This window comes from Ranitomeya imitator, chromosome 1 (assembly GCF_032444005.1).
Source record: "Ranitomeya imitator isolate aRanImi1 chromosome 1, aRanImi1.pri, whole genome shotgun sequence".
Lineage (NCBI taxonomy): Eukaryota > Metazoa > Chordata > Amphibia > Anura > Dendrobatidae > Ranitomeya > Ranitomeya imitator.
Genome location: NC_091282.1, coordinates 843,033,389 through 843,059,655, shown reverse-complemented (window position 1 = coordinate 843,059,655; position 26,267 = coordinate 843,033,389). Strand labels below are relative to the sequence as shown.

General features: G+C 43.6%; 1 protein-coding gene across 1 annotated transcript in view; it reads left to right on the top strand.

Annotated features, from left to right (window-relative positions):
* Positions 1-26,267, top strand: part of IL12RB1 (interleukin 12 receptor subunit beta 1) — a 228,817-nt gene that overhangs the window by 74,718 nt on the left and 127,832 nt on the right. The window contains exon 3 of the mRNA XM_069745689.1: positions 3,007-3,176. Within this exon, the coding sequence (XP_069601790.1) occupies positions 3,007-3,176 (170 nt within the window). The remainder of the gene's footprint in view (positions 1-3,006; positions 3,177-26,267) is intronic.

The window sequence follows — 26,267 nt, the reverse complement described above, 5'->3', positions numbered from 1 at the left end:
GGTGGCCTTCTTTGTCGCGTGATGTGCGTTCTTTTGTGCAGTCCTGTGGGACTTGTGCGCGGGCCAAGCCTTGTTGTTCCCGTGCTAGTGGGTTGCTTTTGCCATTGCCGGTCCCTGAGAGGCCCTGGACGCATATTTCTATGGATTTTATTTCCAATCTTCCGGTTTCCCAGAGGATATCGGTTATCTGGGTTGTTTGTGACCGGTTCTCTAAGATTGTTCATTTGGTGCCTTTGCCTAAATTGCCTTCCTCTTCGGATTTGGTTCCGTTGTTCTTTCAGCATGTGGTCCGTTTGCATAGTATTCCGGAGAATATTGTGTCCGACAGAGGTTCCCAGTTTGTTTCTAGGGTTTGGCGGGCCTTTTGTGCTAGGCTGGGCATTGATTTGTCTTTTTCTTCTGCGTTTCATCCTCAGACAAATGGTCAGACCGAGCGAACTAATCAGACTTTGGAGACTTATTTGAGATGCTTTGTGTCTGCTGATCAGGATGATTGGGTGGCTTTCTTGCCATTGGCCGAGTTTGCCCTTAATAATCGGGCTAGTTCAGCTACTTTGATTTCGCCTTTCTTTTGTAATTTTGGTTTTCATCCTCGTTTTTCTTCTGGGCAGGTTGAGCCTTCTGACTGTCCTGGTGTGGATTCTGTGGTAGACAGGTTGCAGCAGATTTGGGCTCATGTGGTGGACAATTTGGTGTTGTCTCAGGAGGAGGCTCAACGTTTTGCTAACCGTCGTCGGTGTGTTGGTTCCCGGCTTTGGGTTGGGGATCTGGTCTGGTTGTCTTCCCGTCATGATCCTATGAAGGTTTCTTCTCCTAAGTTTAAGCCTCGGTTTATTGGTCCTTATAGGATTTCTGAGATTATTAATCCGGTGTCTTTTCGACTGGCGCTTCCGACCTCTTTTGCGATCCATAATGTCTTCCATAGATCTTTATTGTGGAAATATGTGGAGCCCGTTGTTCCTTCTGTTGATCCTCCGGCCCCTGTGTTGGTTGATGAGGAGTTGGAATATGTTGTTGAGAAGATTTTGGATTCCCGTTTTTAGAGGCGGAAGCTTCAGTACCTTGTCAAATGGAAGGGTTATGGCCAGGAGGATAAATCTTGGGTTTTTACCTCTGATGTCCATGCGGCTGATTTGGTTCATGCCTTTCATCTGGCTCATCCTGATCGGCCTGGGGGCTCTGGTGAGGGTTCGGTGACCCCTCCTCAAGGGGGGGGTACTGTTGTGAATTCTGCTTTTGGGCTCCCTCCGGTGGTTGTAGGTGGTAATGCAGTTGTCCCTGGGCTGCAGTCTTGGACAGGTGTATCTGCTGATTGCAATTCTGACTGGGGTATTTAGGTTTGCAGGACTCATTAGTCCTTGCCAGTTGTCAATGTTTCTTGGGAAGTGTTGGATATCTTTCTGGCTTCTCCTGCTCAGCTGCCAATTCAGCAAAGATAAGTGTCTTTCTTTTTCTATGGCACACAAGCTGTGTGCTTGTTTTTTGATTGTATTCCTGCTCTGTGTGTAGGAGTCTCTGGAGTTGCAGATATATGTTCCACGTCTTTAGTTAGATGGAGGAATTTTTTTGTATAATCTGCTGTGGATATTTTTGGAAGGGTTTTAATACTGACCGCACAGAACTCTGTCCTATCCTTTCCTATTTTAGCTAGAGTGGCCTCTTGTGCTTAATCCTGTTTTCTGCCTGTGTTTGTCTTTCCTCTCCTACTCACAGCCAATATTTCTGGGGGGCTGCCTATCCTTTGGGGTTCTGCTCTGAGGCAAGGTAGTATTCCTATTTCCATCTATAGGGGTATTTAGTCCTCTGGCTGTGACGAGGTGTCTAGGATTTGTTAGGTACACCCCACGGCTACTTCTAGTTGCGGTGTTAAGATCAGGATTTGCGGTCAGTATAGTTACCACCTACTCCAGTGAAAGTTTTCATGCTGCTCCAAGGTCACCGGATCATAACAGTGGGCTGTGTTATATACTACATGGCTGTGTTATATACTACATGGCTGTGCTAAATGCTACATGGGCTGTTATATACTATGTGGGCTGTGTTATATGCTACGTGGCTGTGCTATATACTATGTAGCTGTGCTATATGCTATGTGAGCTGTGTTATATACTATGTGGGCTGTGTTATATGTTACGTGGCTGTGCTATATACTATGTAGCTGTGCTATGTGCTACATGGGCTGTGTTATATACTACATGGGCTGTGTTATATGCTACATAGCTGTGCTGTAAACTACGTAGCTGTGCGATATGCTACGGTGGGCTGTGTTATATACTATGTGGGCTGTGTTATATACTACGTGGGCTGTGTTATATGCTATGTGGGCTATGTTATATACTACATTGCTGTGTTATATACTACGTGGGCTGTGTTATATACTACGTGGGCTGTGTTATATTCTGCGTGGCTGTGCTATATGCTACGTGGCTGTGCTATATGCTACCCATTTTGCACTTTTACAAATATTCTATGTTAATACTTTCTAATGTTTACTTTAAAAAGTTTTCCATTAAAAAATTGTCATATTCAATGTATGCAGTTTTTTCTTTGCAGCAAGTTTAGCTACTAATAAAATGCCTTCTGGTAACTGAGGAAGAGGGAGTTGGTCACAAATTTGCATATAAGGGGTTGACTTATGTAAAGCCCCTCTGCTGTATGGTATTATAGAATTTACAATAGCTATCACTCATGTAAAAAGTGAAATCTGGCATTGTACCTATATTTCTCTGCTGTATCTGTGCATCATGAATCGTGGTATGTGTTAAAGGGGGGGAGGCCAACTGAGACTCTTTCGCCTGGGCCCTCGAAAACTTGGAGTTGGCTCTGGCTGTACTGCTTGAGAAACTCTGCTCAAAACCCTCCTTACAAACATCAAGAAGAGTATACGCATAAAAATGCTCAAATTAAGAATTTTTCTCACAATTAGCACTCAAACAATGCATGTATATGTATGATAGATTTGTTTGTTTAGTAAGTTATTCATTGCACATATCTTTTCTTTTTCAGCCTCCTCAGAGATGATGAGTGTCAACATTTTGGCACAGGAAAACTGACTCATAAAACTTTGAGTAATGATATAGTGCATATGAGGCAAAACATTTCTTTCTCGGTAACAGCGGAAGAAAATGGCGAGAACTATACATCTAAGGAAATTTCTCTAATTTTGGATAAAGCAGGTGAGTGCCACCAGTGGTATAACTACCAGAGTAGCATGCATAGTGATGACTGTGGGCAATAAATGAGAGAATGGGAAAAATGTTATGGTTTATTATTGTGCCCCATGATTACCCCTCATTATTTTTTCTCTGCAGCATTTCTATATATCTATATATATACAGCTCTGGCAAAACTTAAGAGACCACTGCAAAATGTTCAGTTTGTCAGATTTTTCTCTTTATAGGTATATTTTTGAGTAAAATTTAAATGGTTCTTTTAGTCTATAACCTTCTGACAACATGTCTCCGAATTAACAAGCAATAAATTTTGAATTTTTTTTCTGAAAAAGAAAAATGGTCAAAATTTTTAAAAAACTGTGTTTTCAGACCTCAAATAATGCAAAGAAAACAAGTTCATAATCATGTAGAAACAACAATACTAATGCTTTAACTCAGGAAGGGCTAAGAAAAAGCAATCGTGGACTATGGATGACTGGATGAAAGTCATATTGAGTGATGATTCACGAATCTGCATTGGGCAAGGTGATGATGCTGGAACTTTTGTTTGGTGCCGTTCCAACGAGATTTATAAAGATGACTGCCTGAAGAGAACATGCAAATTTCCACAGTCATTGATGATATGGGGCTGCATGTCAGGTAAAGGCACTGGGGAGATGGCTGTCATTACATCTTCAATAAATGCACAAGTTTATGTTGATATTTTGGACACTTTTCTTATCCCATCAATTGAAAGGATGTTCGGGGGATGATAAAATAATTTTTCTAGATGATAATGCCTCCTGCCATAAAGCAAAAATTGTGAAAACTGTTGTGATCTGGTGGTTTAGGAACAACATGAGACAAGCTCTGAAGGAGGTGGTATCTGTACTGACCGCAAACCCTGAACCTAGCAGCGCAACTAAAAATAGCCGTGGGGGGTACCTGACGCTCCCTAAACCCCTCGGCACAGCCTAAGATCTATCTTCCCCTAAAGATGGAAACAGGAAACCTATCTTGCCTCAGAGAAAATCCCCAAAGGAAAGATAGCCCCCCACAAATATTGACGGTGAGAAGAGGGGAAAATAACATACGCAGAAATGAAATCAGATTTTAGCATAGGAGGCCAGTCTAGCTTGATAGATAGGACAGGAAAGGATACTGTGCGGTCAGTATTAAAACTCTACAAAAATCCACGCAGAGTTTACTAAAAATCTCCACACCTGACTAAAGGTGTGGAGGGTAAATCTGCTTCCCAGAGCTTCCAGCAAGACAAAATTAATTCATACTGATAACGCTGGATAAACATAGAAAACACTGAACGGATAAGTCCACAAACTGTGAACAGAAAAGAGCAAGCACAAACTTAGCTTAGCTGAACTGGTCAGGATAACAGGGAAATCCAAAAGAGATGTGAATCCAACCAGGAACCATATACAAGTGGCACCAGCAGAAGGACAGAGCAGACATAAATAGCAGAGCAGAGACGATCAGTGGAAGCAGCTGAAGACAGCTAACTCCAAGGAGCAGCCACACCACTAGAAACCACAAGAGGGAGCCCAAGAGCAGAACTCACAAAAGTGCCACTTACAACCACCGGAGGGAGCCCAAGAGCGGAATTCACAACAGTACCCCCCCTTGAGGAGGGGTCACCGAACCCTCACCAGAGCCCCCAGGCCGATCAAGACGAGCCAAGTGAAAAGCACGAACCAAATCGGTGGCATGGACATCGGAGGCAACAACCCAAGAATTATCCTCCTGGCCATAACCCTTCCACTTGACAAGATACTGAAGCCTCCGCCTCGAAAAACGAGAATCCAAAATCTTCTCAACCTCATATTCCAACTCTCCCTCAACCAACAGCGGGGCAGGAGGGTCAACCGAGGGAACAACGGGCACCACATATCTCCACAACAAAGATCTATGGAAAACATCATGAATGGCAAAAGAGGCAGGAAGAGCCAAACGAAAAGACACCGGATTAATAATTTCAGAAATTTTATAAGGACCAATAAACCGAGGCTTAAACTTAGGAGAAGAAACCTTCATAGGAACATGACGAGAAGACAACCAAACCAAATCCCCCACACGAAGCCGGGGACCAACACGCCGACGGCGGTTAGCAAAACGTTTGGCCCTTTCCTGAGACAACGTCAAATTGTCCACCACATGAGTCCAAATCTGCTGCAGCCTGTCCACCACAGAATCAACACCAGGACAATCAGAAGGCTCAACCTGCCCAGAAGAAAAACGAGGATGAAAACCAAAATTACAAAAGAAAGGTGAAACCAAAGTAGCCGAACTAGCCCGATTATTAAGGGCAAACTCGGCCAACGGCAAGAAAGACACCCAATCATCCTGATCAGCAGACACAAAGCATCTCAAATAGGTCTCCAAGGTCTGATTAGTTCGCTCAGTTTGGCCATTAGTCTGAGGATGAAACGCCGAAGAAAAAGATAAGTCAATGCCCATCCTAGCACAAAAGGCCCGCCAAAATCTAGAGACAAACTGAGAACCTCTGTCAGACACAATATTCTCCGGAATGCCATGCAAACGAACCACATGCTGAAAAAACAATGGAACCAGATCTGAGGAGGAAGGCAACTTAGGCAAAGGTACCAGATGGACCATTTTAGAGAACCAGTCACAAACAACCCAGATAACAGACATCTTCTGGGAAACAGGAAGATCCGAAATAAAATCCATGGAAATATGCGTCCAGGGCCTCTCAGGGACCGGCAAAGGCAAAAGCAACCCACTAGCGCGGGAACAGCAAGGCTTGGCCCGGGCGCAAGTCCCACAGGACTGCACAAAAGCACGCACATCGCGAGACAAGGAAGGCCACCAAAAGGACCTAGCAACCAAATCTCTGGTACCAAAAATCCCAGGATGACCAGCCAGCACTGAACAATGAACCTCAGAAATTACCTTACATGTCCATCTATCAGGAACAAACAGCTTCCCCACTGGACAGCGGTCAGGCCTATCAGCCTGAAATTCCTGAAGCACCCGCCGCAAATCAGGGGAGATAGCAGAAAGAATCACCCCCTCCTTAAGAATGCCAGCCGGCTCCAGGACTCCAGGAGAATCAGGCGAAAAACTCCTAGAGAGGGCATCAGCCTTAACATTCTTAGATCCCGGAAGATACGAGACCACAAAATCAAAACGGGAGAAAAACAGGGACCATCGAGCCTGTCTAGGATTCAGCCGCTTGGCCGACTCGAGGTAAATCAGATTCTTATGATCGGTCAGGACCACAACACGGTGTTTAGCTCCCTCAAGCCAATGTCGCCACTCCTCAAACGCCCACTTCATAGCCAACAACTCCTGATTGCCAACATCATAATTGCGTTCCGCAGGCGAAAACTTTCTGGAAAAAAAAAGCACACGGTTTCATCAAAGAACCATCAGACTCCCTCTGAGACAAAACGGCCCCTGCCCCAATCTCAGAAGCGTCGACCTCAACCTGAAAAGGAAGAGAAACATCCGGTTGACGCAACACAGGGGCAGAAGTAAATCGGCGTTTAAGCTCCTGAAAGGCCTCAACAGCCTCAGAGGACCAATTCGTCACATCAGCGCCTTTCTTCGTCAAATCAGTAAGGGGCTTAACCACACTGGAAAAGTTGGCAATGAAACGGCGATAGAAATTAGCAAAGCCCAAAAATTTTTGAAGACCCTTCATGGATGTAGGTTGGATCCAGTCATGAATAGCTTGGACCTTAACAGGATCCATTTCTATAGACGAGGGAGAAAAAATAAAACCCAAAAAAGAGACCTTCTGAACTCTGAATAGGCACTTAGACCCCTTCACAAATAAAGCATTATCACGAAGGATCTGGAACACCATCCTGACCTACTTCACATGAGACTCCCAATCATCGGAAAAAATCAAAATATCATCCAAATATACGACCATGAATTTATCAAGATAATTGCGGAAAATATCATGCATGAAAGACTGGAACACAGATGGAGCATTAGAGAGCCCAAATGGCATCACAAGGTATTCAAAATGGCCTTCGGGCGTATTAAATGCAGTTTTCCATTCATCACCCTGTTTAATACGAACAAGATTATATGCCCCTCGGAGGTCAATCTTAGTAAACCAACTAGCCCCCTTAATCTGAGCAAACAAATCAGTAAGCAAAGGCAAGGGGTATTGGAATTTGACCGTGATCTTATTAAGAAGACGATAATCAATACAGGGTCTCAAGGAGCCATCCTTCTTAGCAACAAAAAAGAAACCCGCTCCCAATGGTGACGAAGAGGGCCGAATATGCCCTTTCTCCAAAGATTCCTTCACATAGCTCCGCATGGCGGCATGCTCTGGCACAGACAGATTGAAAAGTCGGCCCTTAGGGAACTTACAACCAGGAATCAAGTTAATAGCACAATCACAGTCCCTATGTGGAGGGAGGGAACTGGACTTGGGCTCATCAAATACATCCTGGAAATCCGACAAAAACTCAGGGACCTCAGAAGAGGGGGAAGAGGAAATTGACATCAAAGGAACGTCACTATGTACTCCTCGACAACCCCAACTAGTCACCGACATAGTTTTCCAATCCAGCACCGGATTATGTTCCTGTAACCATGGAAATCCCAGTACAACAACATCATGCAGGTTATGCAACACCAGAAAACGGCAATCTTCCTGATGTGCAGGAGCCATGTACATAGTCATCTGTGTCCAGTACTGAGGTTTATCCTTGGCCAAGGGTGTAGCATCAATGCCCCTCAAAGGAATAGGGCTCTGCAAAGGCTGCAAGGAAAAACAACAGCGCCTGGCGAATTCTAAGTCCATTAAGTTCAGGGCAGCGCCTGAATCCACAAATGCCATGACAGAAAAGGACGACAATGAGCAAATCAGGGTCACAGATAAGAGAAATTTAGGCTGTATAGTACTAATGGTAACAGACCTAGCGACTCTCTTAGTACGCTTAGGGCAATCAGAGATAACAAGAGCCGAATCACCACAGTAAAAACACAGCCTATTCTGACGTCTGAATTCCTGCCGTTCTATTCTAGTCAAAATCCTATCACATTGCATAGGTTCAGGACTATGCTCAGAGGATACTGCCATATGGTGCACAGCTTTGCGCTCGCGCAGACGCCGATCAATCTGAATGGCTAGAGACATAGATTCGCTCAAACCGGCAGGCGTAGGAAAGCCCACCATAACATCTTTAAGGGTTTCAGAAAGACCTTTTCTGAAAATAGCAGCCAGAGCCTCTTCATTCCATTTAGTGAGCACAGACCATTTTCTAAATTTCTGGCAGTATAACTCTGCCGCTTCCTGACCTTGACACAAGGCCAACAGGGTTTTTTCTGCATGATCCACAGAATTAGGTTCATCATACAATAATCCGAGCGCTTGAAAAAATGCATCTACATTCAATAATGCCGGATCCCCTGTTTCAAGAGAAAAAGCCCAGTCTTGAGGATCACCACGCAGCAAGGATATGATGATTTTGACCTGCTGAATGGGATCACCAGAAGAACGGGTTTTCAAAGCAAAAAACAATTTGCAGTTATTTTTAAAGTTCAAAAACTTGGATCTGTCCCCAAAAATCAAATCAGGAGTAGGAATTCTGGGCTCTAAAGCCGGAGTCTGGACAACATAGTCCTGGATATTCTGTACTCTTGCAGCAAGTTGATCCACACGAGAAAACAAACCCTGAACATCCATGCCAAAACATATATCCTGAACCACCCAGATATCAAGAGGAAAAAAAAAAAGACAAACCAAAGCACAGAAAAAAAAAATGGTTCAGAACTTTATTTTCCTTCTTTTGAGATGCATTTAATTCATTTTTGGCCACTTGTACTGTTATGATCTGGTGGTTTAGGAACAACATGAGACAAGCTCTGAAGGAGGTGGTATCTGTACTGACCGCAAACCCTGAACCTAGCAGCGCAACTAAAAATAGCCGTGGGGGGTACCTGACGCTCCCTAGACCCCTCGGCACAGTCTAAGATCTAACTTCCCCTAAAGATGGAAACAGGAAACCTATCTTGCCTCAGAGAAAATCCCCAAAGGAAAGATAGCCCCCCACAAATATTGACGGTGAGAAGAGGGGAAAATAACATACGCAGAAATGAAATGAGATTTTAGCATATGATGCCAGTCTAGCTTGATAGATAGGACAGGAAAGGATACTGTGCGGTCAGTATTAAAACTCTACAAAAATCCACGCAGAGTTTACTAAAAATCTCCACACCTGACTAAAGGTGTGGAGGGTAAATCTGCTTCCCAGAGCTTCCAGCAAGACAAAATTAATTCATACTGATAACGCTGGATAAACATAGAAAACACAGAACGGATAAGTCCACAAACTGTGAACAGAAAAGAGCAAGCACAAACTTAGCTTAGCTGAACTGGTCAGGATAACAGAGAAATCCAAAAGAGATGTGAATCCAACCAGGAACCATATACAAGTGGCACCAGCAGAAGGACAGAGCAGACATAAATAACAGAGCAGAGACGATCAGTGGAAGCAGCTGAAGACAGCTAACTCCAAGGAGCAGCCACACCACTAGAAACCACAAGTGGGAGCCCAAGAGCAGAACTCACAAAAGTGCCACTTACAACCACCGGAGGGAGCCCAAGAGCGGAATTCACAACAGAAAACATTCCTTGAAAAAAGACACAAGGTCAGTGCCATGGCCTGCAAATAGTGCAGATCTCAATCCAATTGATAATCTTTGGTGGAAGTTGAAGAAAATGGTCCATGACAAGGCTCTAACCTGCAAAGCTGATCTGGCAACAGCAATCAGAGAAAGTTGGAGCCAGATTGATGAAGAGTCTGTTTGACACTCATTAAGTCCACGCCTCAAAGACTGGAAGCTGTTATAAAAGCCAGAGGTGGTGCAACAAAATACTAGTGATGTTTTGGAGTTTTTTTTGTTTGTTTTTCATAATTCCATAATGTTTTCCTCAGAATTGAGTGATTCCATAATTTTTACCCTATGCTTGGTTAAAAAAAGTAACCATTACTGACTACCACATTTTTTGTTCTTGATTTCTTTTAGTGTTTCTTAAAGCCAGAAAGTTGCCGTTTGAAATGACTTTAGTTTTTTGCCATGTCTGTGATCTGCTTTTTTTCTACAAAATTAAATAACTGAATGAACATTTTCCAAGGCCGGTGATTCCATAATTTTTGCCAGGGGTTGTATATATACATATGCATTATTATATTAGTTTTTTTTAAAGTCCACTTGGTATGCTTAGATACTGTGAGATGGATGCCAGGGCAGTGGATATACTCGGTACCAGGTCCGGTCGCAATTAAAGGGGTGGTCTCAGTGGCAGCTACCCGGTCCGTGACCCTGGGCGTCCAAATAAAAGGGAAAGTTTTTAAAGGGAGTCGTGAAGAAATAAAAGTTTGTGATGCCGCTTGTGGTTCTCGGTCAGAGGTGACTGACGATGCTTAAAGGGGTCCTCTGGGGGTGTTGGTGCTGCAGCAAAGATGGTGTCGCTTCCCACAGGTGAAGCGGGGTCCCCAGGGCTCCCATGTGTTTGGCAGGGAAGGTGAATGCCTGCAAATAAATGGAAGACACAGGGTTGCAGTCTTTACCTGGTTTACTGATGTTGAACAGCCTCAGTCCAGGATACCGGCAACAGGTGTCGATGGAGTCCGGGCAGCCTGAAGACAAGAAGAAATCCCTTTGCCAGTACAGTTTGGGAGCCTTCCACTTTGCGCTGACTATTAGTCCCTTGTTGCCTGTAGTGTCCTGACAAGGTCCTCAGTTACTCTCTGTCCAGGGACAGTCCCTGCATGGTAGGCAACTTGAGCCATCTCTTGGGGTCTCTGCACACGGTGACTCTGGGCTCTAATTGTTGCTGTACCTCAGGTATTATGTGGGCAAGTCACTTTTAGCTTCCTGTCTTCCGGTTCTGCCGTGGGACCTGTAGTTCCTCACGAACTAAGACTTCCAGTGCCCGGATCCCGCGCTCTAGCCTAGAGGGGCCCAATCGCAGCCCTCCTCTAGCTCTTGAGTTCCTCTGTGCTCCTTCACTGTCTGCTACAAACTGACTGAACTCACTCCTTCTCCAGACCAGGATGTATCTAGGGAAGTTCCCCTTAAACCGGGTTCAGAGCTCCCCCTTCTGGCCTGGAGTTAGAAAGTGTTGCATGAAGGATTACCAGCCAAAGGGATTCCTCCAGTCTCCAGGCATGGCATTACCCTCCCCGAGAGAAAGGCAGCACCACTGTGGTACCCGAACTCCTGGGGTGCCACAACTGCACATAAAAAAATATGAGCAATAAAGCTATGACATTGTGTAAGGTTAACTGTGAGTGACCTAGTAGACAGATTAATAAACTAAGTGTGAAACATTCTGCAGTTTAAAAAAAAGAAGATAATATGAAATTCCAATTAAGATGTACAAAAAATGGATTAAAAAATCTGCAACTCATCCTACATAAAACAAACTAATTCTGCTGCCAAGTAGTCCAACCACGCCACCAACACTGATTGGCACATTTCTGTCTATGCACAGTGTTCTCAGAAAGTGTTAATCAGTGGTGTGGGCGGGGTTATATAGAGCTCAGCATTCAGAGTACTGTTAAATCTGCAGCAGATAACACAGTGATTTTTATCAAAACTACAACCTGGAGACCAGTAAAGGTACCGTCACACTAGACGATATCGCTAGCGATCCGTGACGTTGCAGCGTCCTCGCTAGCGATATCGTCCAGTGTGACAGGCAGCAGCGATCAGGCCCCTGCTGTGCTGTCGCTGGTCGGGGAAGAAAGTCCAGAACTTTATTTGGTCGCTGGACTCCCCGCAGACATCGCTGAATCGGCGTGTGTGACACCGATTCAGCGATGTCTTCACTGGTAACCAGGGTAAACATCGGGTAACTAAGCGCAGGGCCGTGCTTAGTAACCCGATGTTTACCCTGGTTACCATCCTAAAAGTAAAAAAAACAAACACTACATACTTACCTTCCGCTGTCTGTCCTCCAGCGCTGTGCTCTGCACTCCTCCTGTACTGGCTGTGAGCGTCGGTCAGCCGGAAAGCAGAGCGGTGACGTCACCGCTCTGCTTTCCGGCCGCTGTGCTCACAGACAGTACAGGAGGAGTGCAGAGAAGCACAGCGCTGGAGGACAGACAGCGGAAGGTAAGTATGTAGTGTTTGTTTTTTTTACTTTTAGGATGGTAACCAGGGTAAACATCGGGTTACTAAGCGCGGCCCTGCGCTTAGTTACCCGATGTTTACCCTGGTTACCGGCATCGTTGGTCGCTGGAGAGCGGTCTGTGTGACAGCTCTCCAGCGACCAAACAGCGACGCTGCAGCGATCCGGATCGTTGTCGGTATCGCTGCAGCGTCGCTAAGTGTGACGGTACCTTAAGTGATACATCTGTGAAATCAGGATCTCTGCCTCTACATTATCCTGGTCTCAGATGGATTATTCGTACGTAATGATTAGTTAGAATAAAATATAATCCCCTCGTCTTGTACAGAAACTGGCTCAATATCGAATAAACCTAGCTACTGATAGATTAATTGAACAAGAGTTACCCCTTTTCATATATGACCCAATATGTTGCAATGTTGCAGAGTAAAATGTTTTCTAGGATGCTGTAAGATTGTCAGTTGCTGTTAATGGATAGTAATGTACAATGGAGGAACGTTATATCTGCTCCAATGTCTCTATGTGTTTTACTCTGCCTATTGTAAGAACCCACCTGCTTACATTACAGCATTTTACAGTGTCAGTTATAGGTTTCCATCAGCAGAATTTCTGAATAAAATCTCTGATGTATACCTCTGACAAATGCCGGTGTATAACTGTCATACATAGGCTCCCATGGTTTAGAAGGAAAAAAAACATTTAATGCGCAGTTAATTTTTTTACAGGACGTCTCTATGGGAACTCTTTTAGCTTCCACTGGGTGAATAATGAGGGCTGCAGTGTAAAAGTAGCCTAACAGGACATACAGTAACAACACAGCAAGGCTGCTGCCTAAATAATTTTGAAATATAGCTTATATCAAAGTAAATGTGCTATATGCTCCAGTATGACATGAACATTGTCAATTCTTTACAGTGATCACACAGTTTAAATACTTAAAGGGAACCCATCATGTAAAAACACTATTAACCTGCATATATGAGGTTCATTTGCAGGTTAATAACATTCTGAAGCTGCCCGGCACAAACAAAGAGCCTTGCTGCCCAGAGGAAGTGAACTTTTTTCCACTTGGCAACCTTGAACTTTCAGTCATAGGGGTGGCGCCGGTACAGCTTCAGTGGCTGATCTGTGCATAGTGCATGGCGGCTGAAATTACGCCCTGCCACTGACTGACAGCCGGCTCTGCATTAGAACTGGCTGTCAGTGAGTGCCAGGAGTGTGGTTACAGCCGCTGCTCAATATGCACTAAGCATTCACTGAACCAGAGCTGGCCGCACCCCTATGACTGAAAGCCGATGGTTGCCTGGAGGAATAAAGTTAATTTCCTACCAGCTGCGGGGCTCTTAGTGCCGGGCAGCTTCAGAAAACTATTAACTATCAACCCGCAGAACAACCTCATATATGCAGGTTAATAGTATTTTTTACATGTCAGATTCCGATAATCATTGTGCTGGGACCATAAAAATGACAGCGCACTACCCAAATGTGTTCTATAACATTTATAATAAAAGATACTCTTGATACTCTTGCAGCGCTGGAGTGCTGGGTTCTAATCCCACCGTAGACAACATCTGCGAGGAGTTTGTATGTTCTCCCCGTGTTTGTGCGGGTTACCTCCGGGTACTCCGGTTTCCTCCCACATTCAAAAGACATACTGATAGGGAATTTAGATTGTGAGTCCCATCAGGAACAGTGATGATAATGTGTGCAAACTGTAAAGTGCTGTGAAATATGTTAGCGCTATATAAAAAAAATAAAGAATAAAAAAAAGATATTGAAGAGGTCACCACCATATTAACCTTATTAATTACCCAATAGCTAAGCTAATTTATGTACAATATTAGAAGATTATACTTGATTTGGTCATCACTTACAATAAATAGTGCTCATCATTGCATTGTTAAAAAAAACAAGAACTTTTTGTGCATATATGTCAACCAAGGTGAATAAAAGTTAGATTTTATTCTTTTTTATAAATATATACAGTAGTTTTTTTCCTGTCCTCTTTTGTTTTGATTTTAAGCTGTAGCATTTGCACTGTATTATTATCGGTATGACGGAAAATTAGCTAGAACAATTTGTAGGGTTTGTACAAATTTGATACAGATCATTTATTGTGAATGTAAAATAAAAATGCAACAGCTTTACAAATAGCTTTGATTAAAAATCTAATTTTTTTTGTGTTATTTTTCAGAAATTTTTAGTATTTTTGTGGAGCTAAATTTCTGCAGCTAGATTTGGCATTTTTGTGGTCAGTGTAATTTATGGGTTTCTAAGCAGAACATCAAAACCACAATGTCCAACCTTTCTCTTGCATATTTTTTCTATGTAGAAACAGCCTAAAAAGCTTTTCTGAATCTAGCCTCACTGAATGTAAGTTAGCAGGAAGAATGCTAATTATGCAAATTGTCTCTTCAGAGAGGAAGAGAGCTAGTACTTTAGTGCCACCTATTGGACGGTAGCAATCCTACAAGTCAATGTTGACCCTTTAACGAGCCTTGTCACATGACTTCGGATGATAGCCAAACCAGAATCTCAATTTACAGACACTGTTTTGGGGTACTGCCCATCGTCAGTGCAAAGCGGAGATCTGGTTTGGCTGTGTGAGAGGCAACCGACCGATATCCACGAAGTATCGTTTCTCCTTGTGGAGTTTGACATGCTAAGCATGCCGAGATGAGGAGACTTAAAGCCTCAATGCTCCTCGGGGAAATAGGCTAATTATGCAAATTGTCTCTTCAAACAGGAAGAGAACTACAACTGTAGTGCCACCTATTAGAAGGTAGCAATCCTACAAGTCAATGTTGACCCTGCAGTGTCTGCAAATTGAGATTCTGGTTTGGCTATTATCCTAAGACTAGTTTCACATTTGCGGTTGAGTCCGCAAACGCATGCTAACGCAGTGTTTTTTATCCGCATCAAGCTTACGCATGAGGGCAAAAAACGCTGCGTTTTCATGCGTTTTTGCATGCATTTGCGCTTTTTATACGCATGCATTCGATATTTCCAGGAGGGCGTGTCTCAATGGGCATGTCTAAATCGGTTCCTGTACATGCGCAGTCCAAAGTACGTGAGCGCATCGAACGCATGCATACGCAAAGACATGCGTACGCATGCGTTCCCATAGACAGTAATGTGTTTTTTTTAACGCCCTCATCCGCATGCGCGTGCCTGTGCATATTTGACGGAAATTTGCCACCTCAAAAATTGCAACATCAACACCGCGAAAAGAAGCATGCATAAGCAAATGTAGGCGAACACATGCAAACGCATGAACCTGCGTCCACAGTGTAAAATATATGAAATCAAGATGCATGCGGATGTATGCGTCAGAAACACTGCGGACACAACCGCAAATGTGAAACCGGCCTTAGTCATGTGACTAGACATGGCTCGTTAAAGGGTCAACATTGACTTGTAGGATTGCTACCTTCCTGTTGTGATCTGGTGGCCTAGGAGCAGCATGAGACGTACTCTGGAGAAGGTGGTACCTGTACTGACCGCAAACCCTGAACTTAGCAGCACAACTAGAAGTAGCCATGGGGGGTACCTAACACTCCCTAGACCCCTCGGCACAGCCTAAGAACTAACTTCCCCTAAAGACAGAAACAAGAAACCTATCTTGCCTCAGAGAAAATCCCCAAAGGACAGCCCCCCACAAATATTGACTGTGAGAGGAGAGGGAAATAACATACGCAGACATGAAATCAGGATTTAGCATAGGAGGCCATACTAGCTAAAAAGAAAGAATAGGACGGAGTACTATGCGGTCAGTATTAAAACACTAGAAAATATCCACCACAGAAAATACAAAACACCACATCTGACTAAAGACATGGAGGGTATATCTGCATCTCCAGAGACACAGCTTGGCTGCAAAAAATCCTTCACAGACAAAGCTGGACTAGACAAAACATGAAAATGCACAAAACTATAAGGTCCACAGCAGGAGGACAGCAAAAACAAAGCCTGAACTTATCTTTGTTGAAATGAACAGCAGAACAGAAGAGACCAGGTATGGATGTGAATCCTCCAAAAACAATGGACAACTGGCACTGACTAAAGGATAAAGCAGGACTACATAGCCCAGCCCAAATTGCAAAAAATAGAAACACCTGATAAATGCTGCGATCCAACTACCGCAGCACTACCACTCATAACCACCGGAGGGAGCCCAAGAGCAGAATTCACAACAGTACCCCCCCTTGAGGAGGGGTCACCGAACCCTCACCAGAGCCCCCAGGCCGATCAGGACGAGCCAAATGAAAGGCACGAACCAAATCGTCAGCATGAACATCAGAGGCAACAACCCAAGAATTATCCTCCTGGCCATACCCCTTCCATTTGACCAGATACTGAAGCTTCCGCCTCGAAAAACGAGAATCCAAAATCTTCTCAACCACATACTCTCCAACTCCCCATCAATCAACACCGGGGCCGGAGGATCAACAGAGGGAACAACGGGCACCACATACTTCCGCAACAAAGATCTATGGAAAACATTATGGATGGAAAAAGAGGCTGGAAGGGCCAAACGAAAAGACACTGGATTGATAATCTCAGAAATCCTATAAGGACCAATAAACCGAGGCTTGAACTTAGGGGAAGAAACCTTCATAGGAACATGACGGGAAGACAACCAGACCAAATCCCCAACCCGAAGCCGGGAACCAACACACCGACGACGGTTAGCAAAATGCTGAGCCTCCACCTGAGACAACACCAAATTGTCCACCACATGAGCCCAAATCTGCTGCAGCCTGTCAACCACAGAATCCACACCAGGACAATCAGAAGGCTCAACCTGCCCTGAAGAAAAACGAGGATGAAAACCAAAATTACAAAAAAAAGGCGAAACCAAGGTAGCAGAACTAGCCCGATTATTAAGGGCAAACTCGGCCAATGGCAAGAAAGCCACCCAATCATCCTGATCAGCAGACACAAAGCATCTCAAATAAGTTTCCAAAGTCTGATTAGTTTGCTCGGTCTGGCCATTTGTCTGAGGATGAAATGCGGAAGAAAAAGACAAATCAATGCCCAGCCTAGCATAAAAGGACCGCCAAAACCTAGAAATAAACTGGGAACCTCTATCGGACACAATATTCTCCGGAATGCCATGCAAACGAACCACATGCTGAAAAAACAACGGAACCAAATCAGAAGAGGAAGGCAATTTAGGCAAAGGTACCAAATGAACCATCTTAGAAAACTGTTCACAAACCACCCAGATAACAGACATCCTCTGGGAAACCGGAAGATCTGAAATAAAATCCATAGAAATATGCGTCCAAGGTCTCTCAGGGACCGGCAAAGGCAGAAGCAACCCACTAGCGCGGAAACAGCAAGGCTTAGCCCACGCACAAATCCCACAGGACTGCACAGAAGAACGCACATCCCGCGACAAAGAAGGCCACCAAAAGGACCTACCAACCAAATCTCTGGTACCAAAAATCCCAGGATGGCCAGCCAACACAGAACAATGAACCTCAGAAATCACTTTACCAGTCCATCTATCAGGAACAAACAGTTTCCCCACTGGACAGCGGTCAGGTTTATTAGCCTGAAATTCCTGAAGAGCCCGTCGTAAATCAGGGGAGATGGCAGAAAGAACCACCCATGCCTTCAGAATGCCGACCGGCTCAAGAACCCCAGGGGAATCAGGAAAAAAACTCCTAGAGAGGGCATCCGCCTTAACATTCTTAGTACCAGGAAGGTACGAGACCACAAAATCAAAATGGGAGAAAAACAGGGACCATCGAGCCTGTCTAGGATTCAATCGTTTGGCAGACTCGAGGTAAATCAGATTCTTATGATCGGTCTTGACCACAATACGGTGCTTGACCCCCTCAAGCCAATGACGCCACTCCTCAAATGCCCACTTCATAGCCAACAACTCCCGATTGCCGACATCATAATTGCGTTCCGCAGGCGAAAACTTCCGAGAAAAGAAGGCACACGGTTTCATCAAGGAACCATCAGAATTCCTCTGAGACAAAACGGGCCCTGCCCCAATCTCAGACGCGTCAACCTCAACCTGAAATGGAAGAGAAACATCCGGCTGACGCAACACAGGGGCAGAAGTAAATCGGCGTTTAAGCTCCAGAAAGGCAGAAACAGCCGCAGAGGACCAATTCGTCACATCAGCGACTTTCTTCGGCAAATCGGTCAGAGGTTTAACCACACTGGAGAAGTTGGCAATGAAACGACGATAAAAATTAGCAAAGCCCAAGAATTTCTGAAGGCTCTTCACAGATGTGGGCTGAATCCAATCATGAATGGCCTGAACCTTAACCGGATCCATTTCTATAGATGAGGGAGAAAAAATGAAGCCCAAAAAAGAAACCTTCTGCACTCCAAAGAGGCACTTAGACCCCTTCACAAAGAAAGCATTATTACGGAGGATCTGAAATACCATCCTGACCTGTTTCACATGAGACTCCCAATCATCGGAAAAAATCTAAATATCATCCAAATATACAACCATGAATTTATCAAGATAACTCCAAAAGATATCATGCATGAAGGACTGGAACACAGATGGGGCATTTGAGAGTCCGAATGGCATCACAAGGTATTCAAAATGGCCTTCGGGCGTATTAAATGCAGTTTTCCATTCGTCACCCTGTTTAATACGAATAAGATTATATGCCCCTCGAAGGTCAATCTTAGTAAACCAGCTAGCCCCCTTAATCCTAGCAAACAAATCAGTAAGCAAAGGCAAAGGGTATTGAAATTTGACCGTGATCTTATTCAAGAGGTGATAATCAATACAGGGTCTCAAGGAGCCATCCTTCTTGGCAACAAAAAAAAAACCTGCTCCCAATGGTGAAGAAGATGGCCGAATATGCCCCTTCTCCAAAGACTCCTTAATATAGCTCCGCATGGCGGCATGTTCTGGCACAGACAGGTTGAAAAGTCGACCCTTAGGGAACTTACAACCTGGAATCAAGTCAATAGCACAATCATAGTCCCTATGTGGTGGAAGGGAACTGGATTTGGGCTCATCGAATACATCCTGGAAATCTGACAAAAACTCAGGAATTTCAGAAGAGGGGGAAGAGGAAATTGACATCAAAGGAACGTGACCATGAACCCCCTGACAACCCCAACTAGTCACAGACATAGATTTCCAATCTAACACCGGATTATGTAGCTGTAACCATGGAAAACCCAACACAATATCATCATGCAAATTATGCAACACCAGAAAACGACAATCTTCCTGATGGGCTGGCGCCATGCGCATGGTCAGCTGTGTCCAAAACTGAGGTTTATTTTTAGCCAACGGTGTAGCATCAATGCCCCTTAAAGGAATAGGGTTCTGCAAAGGCTGCAAGGGGAAACCACAACGTCTGGCAAATTCTGAGTCCATTAAATTCAGAGCGGCGCCTGAATCCACAAATGCCATGACAGAAAATGACGATAATGAGCAGATCAAGGTCACAGATAACAGAAATTTAGGTTGTACAGTACTGATGGTAACAGAACTAGCGATTCTCTTTGTACGCTTAGGGCAATCAGAAATAACATGAGCAGAATCGCCGCAGTAAAAACACGACCTATTCTGATGCCTAAATCCTTGTCGTTCAGCTCTAGACAAAATCCTATCACACTGCATAGGCTCAGGGCTCCGCTCGGAGGACAACGCCACAGCGAGCACAGTTCTGTGCTCCCGCAAGCGCCGGTCAATCTGAATGGCCAGAGACATAGAATCACTCAGACCCGAAGGCGTGGGAAACTCCACCATAACATCTTTAACGGATTCAGAAAGACCCTTTCTGAAAATTGCCGCCAAGGCATCCTCATTCCATTTAGTCAGTACAGACCATTTTCTAAATTTCTGGCAATACGATTCTGCCGCTTCTTGACCCTGACACAGGGCCAACAAGATCTTCTCAGCTTGATCCACAGAATTAGGCTCATTATACAATAACCCCAATGCTTGAAAGAAAGAATCAACATTAAGCAAAGCAGGATTGCCAGATTCCAGGGAAAATGCCCAATCCTGTGGGTCACCACGCAGCAGGGATATGATGATTTTAACCTGCTGAATGGGATCACCAGAGGACCGGGGTCTCAATGCAAAAAACAGTTTACAGTTACAGGTCCTTCTCAAAAAATTAGCATATAGTGTTAAATTTCATTATTTACCATAATGTAATGATTACAATTAAACTTTCATATATTATAGATTCATTATCCACCAACTGAAATTTGTCAGGTCTTTTATTGTTTTAATATTGATGATTTTGGCATACAACTCCTGATAACCCAAAAAACCTGTCTCAATAAATTAGCATATCAAGAAAAGGTTCTCTAAACGACCTATTACCCTAATCTTCTGAATCAACTAATTAACTCTAAACACATGCAAAAGATACCTGAGGCTTTTATAAACTCCCTGCCTGGTTCATTACTCAAAACCCCCATCATGGGTAAGACTAGCGACCTGACAGATGTCAAGAAGGCCATCATTGACACCCTCAAGCAAGAGGGTAAGACCCAGAAAGAAATTTCTCAACAAATAGGCTGTTCCCAGAGTGCTGTATCAAGGCACCTCAATGGTAAGTCTGTTGGAAGGAAACAATGTGGCAGAAAACGCTGTACAACGAGAAGAGGAGACCGGACCCTGAGGAAGATTGTGGAGAAGGACCGATTCCAGACCTTGGGGAACCTGAGGAAGCAGTGGACTGAGTCTGGTGTGGAAACATCCAGAGCCACCGTGCACAGGCGTGTGCAGGAAATGGGCTACAGGTGCCGCATTCCCCAGGTAAAGCCACTTTTGAGCTACAGAGAAGCAGCACTGGACTGTTGCTAAGTGGTCCCAAGTACTTTTTTCTGATGAAAGCAAATTTTGCATGTCATTCGGAAATCAAGGTGCCAGAGTCTGGAGGAAGACTGGGGAGAAGGAAATGCCAAAATGCCTGAAGTCCAGTGTCAAGTACCCACAGTCAGTGATGGTGTGGGGTGCCATGTCAGCTGCTGGGGTTGGTCCACTGTGTTTCATCAAGGGCAGGGTCAATGCAGCTAGCTATCAGGAGATTTTGGAGCACTTCATGCTTCCATCGGCTGAAATGCTTTATGGAGATGAAGATTTCATTTTTCAGCACGACCTGGCACCTGCTCACAGTGCCAAAACCACTGGAAAATGGTTTACTGACCATGGTATTACTGTGCTCAATTGGCCTGCCAACTCTCCTGACCTGAACCCCATAGAGAATCTGTGGGATATTGTGAAGAGAAAGTTGAGAGACGCAAGACCCAACACTCTGGATGAGCTTAAGGCCGCTATTGAAGCATCCTGGGCCTCCATAACATCTCAGCAGTGTCACAGGCTGATTGCCTCCATGCCACGCCGCATTGAAGCAGTCATTTCTGCCAAAGGATTCCCGACCAAGTATTGAGTGCATAACTGAACATTATTATTTGTTGGTTTTTTTGTTTGTTATTAAAAAACACTTTTATTTGATTGGATGGGTGAAATATGCTAATTTATTGAGACAGGTTTTTTGGGTTATCAGGAGTTGTATGCCAAAATCATCAGTATTAAAACAATAAAAGACCTGACAAATTTCAGTTGGTGGATAATGAATCTATAATATATGAAAGTTTAATTGTAATCATTACATTATGGTAAATAATGAAATTTAACACTATATGCTAATTTTTTGAGAAGGACCTGTATTTTTGAAACTCAAAAATTTGGATCTGTCACCAAAAAATAAATCAGGAGTGGGAATCTTAGGTTCTAAGGCAGGAGTCTGAATAATATAATTTGAAATACCCTGTACCCTAGCAGCAAGCTGATCCACCCGAGAAACTAACTCCTGAACATCTATGTTATTACTAGGTTCCGTCGCCACCCAGAGATTAAGAGGGAGGAAAAGACAAAACAGGCTAAGGAAAAAAAAATGGCTCAAAACCTTTCCTCCCTTCTTCTGAGATGCAATTAACTCATTGTAGGCCAGTTGTACTGTTATGATCTGGTGGCCTAGGAGCAGCATGAGACGTACTCTGGAGAAGGTGGTACCTGTACTGACCGCAAACCCTGAACTTAGCAGCGCAACTAGAAGTAGCCGTGGGGGGTACCTAACACTCCCTAGACCCCTCGACACAGCCTAAGAACTAACTTCCCCTAAAGACAGAAACAGGAAACCTATCTTGCCTCAGAGAAAATCCCCAAAGGATAGACAGCCCCCCACAAATATTGACAGTGAGAGGAGAGGGAAATAACATACGCAGACATGAAATCAGGATTTAGCATAGGAGGCCACACTAGCTAAAAAGAAAGAATAGGACAGAGTACTATGCGGTCAGTATTAAAACACTAGAAAATACTCAGCAGTACTGAGCAGTATGACTAAGAATTAAGCACTGTGATGACATAAAATAAGCACTAGAACGCATCCGTATAGGTCTGCTTATGTCTGGACTTCACTCTTTCACCTACTTCTTCCACCCCCTTTCCCATAGACATCAATAGCTTTAACCCCAGTGAGCTGGCAGTCTGTCATATATTGAGCAGGATATATTTTCGATGTTGGTAGCAGTTTCAGTAAATGATGAGTTCAGGAGCAAGAGAAGAGGAGACGTGGCTCATAAATGGAGACATAGGCATATTTCCCTGGTATACGTGCTTATAGTATTTCTTTATGCAGTTTATGGAAACAGTAAAAACCATTAAGGTTTTTGGATTAGCCACACATTGGCATAACAAAACCATATATTTGTTTTATAGGGGATTCCCCAACCTTGACATTTTTTTTAAACTTTCTGAATTCCAGTTGTAAGGTTAACCCCTTTCCCATCCGTGACGTATCCATACATCCCTGTGACCTGGGCCTTGTTGACCTTGGACATATGTATATGTCCCGGCAATTTTACTCGCACAGAGGCTGTGTGCACGCGATCACTGCCAGGAGTCAGCTGATTTTGACACTCTTCACTCAGTGCCAGGAGCGGTCTTACACCACTCCCGGCACTTTAACCTCCTAAATGCTGAGATTGAACTCGATCGCAGCATTTTGGGAGCAGGCGGATTAAAGAAAGCCCCTCTGCCTTTGGTTTGGATCAGAAAAGCAACAGGTCAGGACCTGTTGAAGTGTTTTGAGCACGAAACGGCTATCATCCGTGTGTGTTCACATCCCTCCCTGCTGTATATAGTTATGTCCGAATAAATTTGACGGTTCATCACCGGTGAGTGCGCTCTACTTTTTTTCTTTCTTTGGTCTTCTAAATGAACTGTTTCAGAAGCGGCACCCAGGTGGGACTTTTTTGGGAAAAAAAGGACAGTACACGGTTATTACAGCAAAGAAAAATCAGAGGCATAAGGGTCTAACCAATAACGGCAGTGCGGAAGTGTTTTTCTCTTTAATATATCAACTTATAAAACTGTCCCCGTATTTAACCCCTTTAGTGAACACCATAGAAAATAAACAAAAAACAAGGCAAAAAAAACAATGCTTTATCTTCATGATCGTGAACAAAAAGTGGAATAAAACGCGATAAAAAAACAAATAAAAAATTTTTACTGCTGGAAATGATTTCTAGTTTCGCAAAAACAAGCCATCGTACAGCTCCATCAGCAGAAAAATAAAAAAGTTATAGCTCTCAGAATAAAGCAATGCAGAAATTTGTTTTTTTACAATAAAATAGTTTTTATTGTGTAAAAGTGCCAAAATATAAAAGATAAATGTGATATCTCTGTAATCGTACTGACCTGGAGAATAAAGCTGCCTTATTAATTTTACCACACGTGGAACAACATAAAAAAATGGAAAACAAAATGTCATGAATTGCTGGTTTCTGTTCATTCTGCCTCCTAAAAATCGTAATAGAAAGTAATAAAAAAATGTCAAGTGCCTGAAAATGGTACCAATAAAAACATCAACTCCTCCCGCAAAAAAAAAAATTATCCCATGACTCTGTCTGCCAAAATATGGAAAATATATAGCTGTCTAAATATGTTAATACAAAAACTAGTTTTTGCAATAAAAAAGCATCTGTCTTTTTAGGATTGCATAAAAGTGCTGTCAGCCACAGTTTCGTGCACTTCTAAAAAGAAGAACACTGCTGAACAGAGGATAGACGGAGTCCAGAGTAAATCAGCTGCCTCATTATAGTGAATGGATCCCTCGAGGGTTTCATCTGAATCACGTTGCTCAGAGATTTAAATAGAAACCCCGATGTAAGTAGTCAATGTAGAGTGCCGGATAAATGTGATCCCGAACGTTATGTAAAATGTTCCCAATAAAAGCTTCAACTCAATCTATAAAAAAAGCAAGTCCCCACTCAGGTCCATTATCTGTTAATGGAAATATAGGGGGCTTCCACGTTACTGGTAACACATAGGCTCTGGAAAAGCTAAATTGCCCCTCATCCCTCTAAAGAAATTCAACAAATTCTGCGCTCCCAAATCCAAATGCCTTCCTCTTTCCTGAGCCCCATAGTGTACCTAAACCACATATAGCATCCACATGTTTGGCATTTCTGAAACAATGAGAGTCCACCTCACTTACGGGTGTGTGTCTCCAGAAGAATGAGCTGGGCATAACATACTGGTCACTACAACATACTGTGTTGTGAATTCTGTGGCTGAATTCACTCCTGTGGTCACAAGTGGTACTGCAGCTTCTGAGCTTCCTCCCTCAGGTGTTCTGGTGAGCTCGTTAACTGCTTCATTACTTAACTCCGCCTGATGCTGCTATCCTTGCTCCTTGTCAATGTTTCAGTGTTGGATCTGAGCTTCTCCTGATTGTTCCTGTGACCTGCTGCTCTGTATAGCTAAGTGCTTTTTGCTTTTTTTGTTGCTTTTTTTCTGTCCAGCTTGTCTTTTGTTTTGCTGGAAGCTCTGAGACGCAAAGGGTGTACTGCCGTGCCGTTAGTTCGGCACGGTGGGTTTTTTTTGCCCCCTTTGCGTGGTTTTGCTTTAGGGTTTTTGGTAGACTGCAAAGTTCGCTTTACTGTCCTCGCTCTGTCCTAGAATATCGGGCCCCACTTTGCTGAATCTATTTCATCCCTACGTTTTGTCTTTTCATCTTACTCACAGTCATTATATGTGGGGGCTGCCTTTTCCTTTGGGGAATTTCTCTGGGGCAAGTCAGGCCTATTTTTCTATCTTCAGGCTAGCTAGTTTCTTAGGCTGTGCCGAGTTGCCTAGGTAGTTGTTAGGCGCAATCCACAGCCGCTTTTAGTTGTGTTTAGGATAGGATCAGGTGTGCAGTCTACAGAGTTTCCACGTCTCAGAGCTCGTTCTTGTATTTTTGGGTATTTGTCAGATCACTGTGTGCGCTCTGATCGCCAAGCACACTGTGTTTCTGGATTGCCTTCATAACACCTGTCATTAGCAAACATAACAGTACAAGGAGCCTAACTAATGATTCTCAATAGAGGGAAAGAAAAAGTTCTGACATCATTTTTTTTTTTTTTTTCTGCTCTGTGTTCATTTTTTTTTTTTCCCCTAGACATTTGGGTGATTCTGGACACAGGTGTGGACATGGATATTCAGGGTCTGTGCTCTTCAATGGATAATCTCGTTATAAATGTACAAAAAATTCAAGATACTATTGATCAGAAATCTATGTTAGAACCAAGAATTTCTATTCCTGATTTGATTTTTGGAGATAGAACTAAGTTTCTAAGTTTCAAAAATAATTGTAAGCTATTTCTGGCCTTGAAACCTCATTCTTCTGGTAATCCTATTCAACAGGTTTTGATTATTATTTCTTTTTTGCGCGGCGACCCTCAAGACTGGGCATTTTCTCTTGCGCCAGGAGACCCTGCATTGAGTAGTGTCGATGCGTTTTTCCTGGCGCTCGGATTGTTGTACGATGAGCCTAATTCAGTGGATCAGGCTGAGAAAAATTTGCTGGCTTTGTGCCAGGGTCAGGATGATATAGAAGTATATTGTCAGAAATTTAGGAAATGGTCAGTACTCACTCAGTGGAATGAATCTGCGCTGGCAGCTTTGTTCA